This window comes from Opisthorchis viverrini (genome assembly GCF_000715545.1).
Source record: "Opisthorchis viverrini unplaced genomic scaffold opera_v5_253, whole genome shotgun sequence".
NCBI classification, from domain to species: Eukaryota; Metazoa; Platyhelminthes; class Trematoda; order Opisthorchiida; family Opisthorchiidae; genus Opisthorchis; species Opisthorchis viverrini.
Window position 1 is genome coordinate 232,451 of NW_008751909.1, and position 3,904 is coordinate 236,354.

Consider the following 3,904-nt stretch of genomic DNA (forward strand, 5'->3'; position numbering starts at 1 on the left):
CAAGCGGCATCATTCCCTTCACTGAACCTACTGAACCCATGATACGCAAGGATAACACTTCTTTGTGGACAATGCTACCAGAGGGTAAACCAAGCCCAGATTGGGGTCCGTTCCCCTGTGGCTTAAAGTTTGTATGCAACCTAGTGAAGAGATGCGCTTTATCGGTCGGTTTTTATCAATGTATTCTGTATTCCCACTTAAAATATTGTGAATATGTCATTTTTTCTTGAATATCTTTCTGGCACCTTCGTAACTGTTAACATTCGGACCCCGAGATATTCCATAAAGGAGAATGTCGATAGCTCAGGTAGCGTAGATGAACTTTGACCTGTTCGCTGAGCTGGTCAATTTGGTTGCAACCAAACTACCCAGGTCAGCGAACAAGCCAACGACTCCTAGATATGTTTTTATAAGATTTATCATGCTTGCTTATCTTTGCCAATGAATGAATAATGCAACTTCGCTGGTTCAATAATGCAAGTTATGGCTAATACTTTCGTGGTGAAGACATTTCTACTCAGCTGTGCAAATGGAAAATGTTATCAACGTTCTGCACTATGAACTTATACACACTGAGAGTGTTGCAGTCTTATGTTGATATGTTTAACTATTTCTACCATTGTTGGCATTGCTGCACGCGATAGTACCTACGTAGGATGTGTGCCATTAGATCGGGTTTGGCCGCAAAATCCTTCCTTCATAAAATATTATCTTCTTCTCCTTCAGTGGGTATTAAAAGGTCTTTCTGCTATTTCCTCTCTGCATTTTATTAAAAATTTTATTAAAAAGTTGCGAGAATCAAACGACTTTAAACTAAAATTAAGATATCCTTTTAAGCTCCTGCAGCACACAGATTTTGGTCAAACCACTTTCACAAGGCGAGCAAGCCATCCGTACTCAACTCAACTCACAAAATCCGTGTTCCTGCTGTGGGCATGTCCTGAGAATTCAGAATTCAACTTTCTTCAGAATTTGTTCCGAAAAAAACTATTTTTGTATTATTGCAAGCGTTCACTTAAAGCCGAGATTTTCAGATACTGCGTCTAGTAAGGTGAACGTTTTACTGTATGGTTTGTTAGCTCATTAGTATCACTGTGCATATATAAAGTGCATATATAGAAACTGCTCCTTTGTCCACCAAAACTGCTTCGCGCTGAAGCTTAACACCAAACACAAATGTCCTATTCAGTAAAAGGTTTAATTTTAGGTCTTGTGCGTATTTAGGGGTTTCCTTTTATTACTATAAGTATCTCACGAATGGTATACATGCATACACACAGGAGAGGCAGTCTCGTACAATATCTTTAAGCATAAACCTCAGTCTTCATCGTTTAAGTTTCGCTGCGGATTTATATCAAATTTGATAGAATAAATCCTCCACTGGTGAATCACTCAGAGTCGGTGCATGCAAGAGAGGTGTTCACTAATAAGGGTATACGTTGGGGTTTCTGGCTTGAATTACCTTCCTGTCATACCCACTTAGAATTAAATGCTTTCAAATTCGCATAGAACTACGTTGTGTATAATGACATACAGAAGTACCTAGTACAGTTATTAGTAAGGCAACTAGGCTGAAGTCAACCATATAACGTGACAGTATTCCATGCCGTGAATGTCAAACGGTAAATGTCAAAAATGGAGAAATACCAAAGTACCAAGACATCAAAAATATAAACCCTCTAGGAGTAAGGCAGAGAAAAATGTTCGCTTATTGATGTGAAAATTTTAGTAGAGCACTGCCGGTGTTTTTACTATTTCCTCTGCTCCATGGTGCAGTTCCTACCGTATCTTTCAAGGTGATGGTAGCAAAATTTCAGCCAGTTCGGCGATTGACTACTGCTATTATCCTTTCTTTGCTGACCGAACTATATTGCTTCCTGTCTACCTGATATTTAGTTGCGTTGAGCAGGTCTGAATGATCCTTTATTTGTGTATAACAAAAGCGAAAATACCTATAGCTGCAAAGCTGCAAGCCCCTTACTGGAATGCAAATTCTTATACATTAGCTAATTACGGGTAGGTGCAGCCGGTGAACAACTGACAACAAGTTAAAACCACTTTTGGAGCATTTATTATAATAATGGTTTAAGTAAGCATGAGCCTGATTGAACACCTCACTTAGCGTAGCTTGAAACATAAAGCTATCTATGATATTCAAACTTGAACGTCTGTAGCCTAATAACTCTTGCGGCCCTCGCAAACCAAGAAATGAGCAAGACAAATGATGACATAAACGTTTATTGTTCGGGCTTTATTATTTTAGTACCAACAGGACGCTTGAATTACAGTTGTTGGTGAAATAGAAAAAACAATTGCGAAAGAACTAAAGGTGTCTCGACTCACTAGTCATACTACAATAGATTTATAGGTTTCTTGAGTTTCACCATTTTATGCCTTGGATAACTTTCCAAAGTGTGTCGGCGCTTGCGGTGATTTTCTTCTGCTCTTGCTCATTCAGCTGCTGTGGTACGATATGACTTACTCCAACGGAGGTCAGCAAACAGGGTAAGCTGAGATATACATCATTTTGAATACCATGGATGCCTTTGGCGCAGGTTGTAAGTGGGTAAACCGCATGTAAATTATGGAGAATTGCGTTGCACAATGAACGGCAAGTAAGCCCAATTGCCCAGGAGGTATATCCTTTCAATCTGATTATTTCATAAGCACTCTCAACCACCTCCTTGTGTATGTCTTCAAACTTTTCCGGGTCATCTGGTGTTCCTATCTTTGGATTAATTGAGGACAATCGGACACCAGCTACGTTGACATTACTCCATATCGGCACACTCGAATCTCCATGTTCACCAATGACGTAACCGTGTACGGAATTCGCTGCCACCCCCAATTTTTCTCCTAATAGATAACGGAAACGGGCAGAGTCAAGCATTGTTCCTGTGCCGATAACTCGATGAGGTGGAAAACCACTGAGTTTAGCAACAACATAGGTCAATACGTCCACGGGATTCGACACGACTACAATGATGCAATTCGGACTGTACTTCACGATATTTGGAATCATTTGCTTGAAGATGTCAACATTCCTCTGGACAAGATTTAGCCTTGATTCTCCTTCATTCTGACGAGCACCAGCTGTTATTACAACAATATCAGAATTCGCACTATCTTTGTAATCAGAGCCTCCGTGCACGTTACATCTCCTCAGAAATTGTTGCCCATGTTGCAGGTCAAGCACCTCACCTTTTACTTTATCTACCGCAATGTCAATTAGACAAAGCTCTCCTGTTATCTCCATTAACGCGAAAGCAGAGGCCATGCCCACGGATCCCACACCAACCACAGTGATCTTTGTCCTCGGGCGAGATCTTACATCAGATGGCGCCACAGGTTTCAATATTGATGACATTTTCTCCGCGTCTGATTTTGCGGCCTTGGTTGAGTCGAAAGCAACTGATAAATTGTTTATATAACCGCCTAAATCCAACGCCAACCGTAAGTGAGTAAAACATTCCACTTCAAGGTCAGATTAACCTAGGCTTCTGCCCGATTTCCTACGGCCCTTTTCCGTTCTTATCGTTCAGTCACTTCCATTAGCCTAAAAGGCGATAGGGAAAAACGCTGGTCATAGTATTATACGACGTTCTTGAGAGTGAGTGATAAAAAACATCAAAAATTACTTGAATTGGATGGACAGCTTCTCGAGGGCGGTGGTTCAACTTACCCACTATCCGAATTGAGAAGCAGTTGCCTATTACCATAATTATTGTTGAGGAAATACTGCCGGTATACTACCGGTATTGTTGATTCTGCTCGCTGGTTCTGCGATTTTCCGAGTGAACGCGAGAGTGCTAGCTGCTCGACGCAGTTTGGTAGATTCATGACCGCACTAACGAAGTAGGCTTGGACAACTTGATCTAATATGAACCACATGGGCTTCGTAACA

The 3,904-nt window shown here is 40.9% G+C and overlaps 1 protein-coding gene across 1 annotated transcript; it reads right to left on the minus strand.

Annotated features, from left to right (window-relative positions):
* Window positions 1–2,380: 2,380 nt before the first annotated feature.
* Window positions 2,381–3,367, minus strand: T265_09045 (hypothetical protein; the record flags this gene model as incomplete). Its single annotated transcript, XM_009175014.1, has 1 exon — window positions 2,381–3,367. The coding sequence occupies one exon, from the start codon at window positions 3,365–3,367 to the stop codon at window positions 2,381–2,383; it is 987 nt and encodes a 328-aa protein (XP_009173278.1).
* Between the last annotated feature and the right edge of the window lie 537 nt (window positions 3,368–3,904).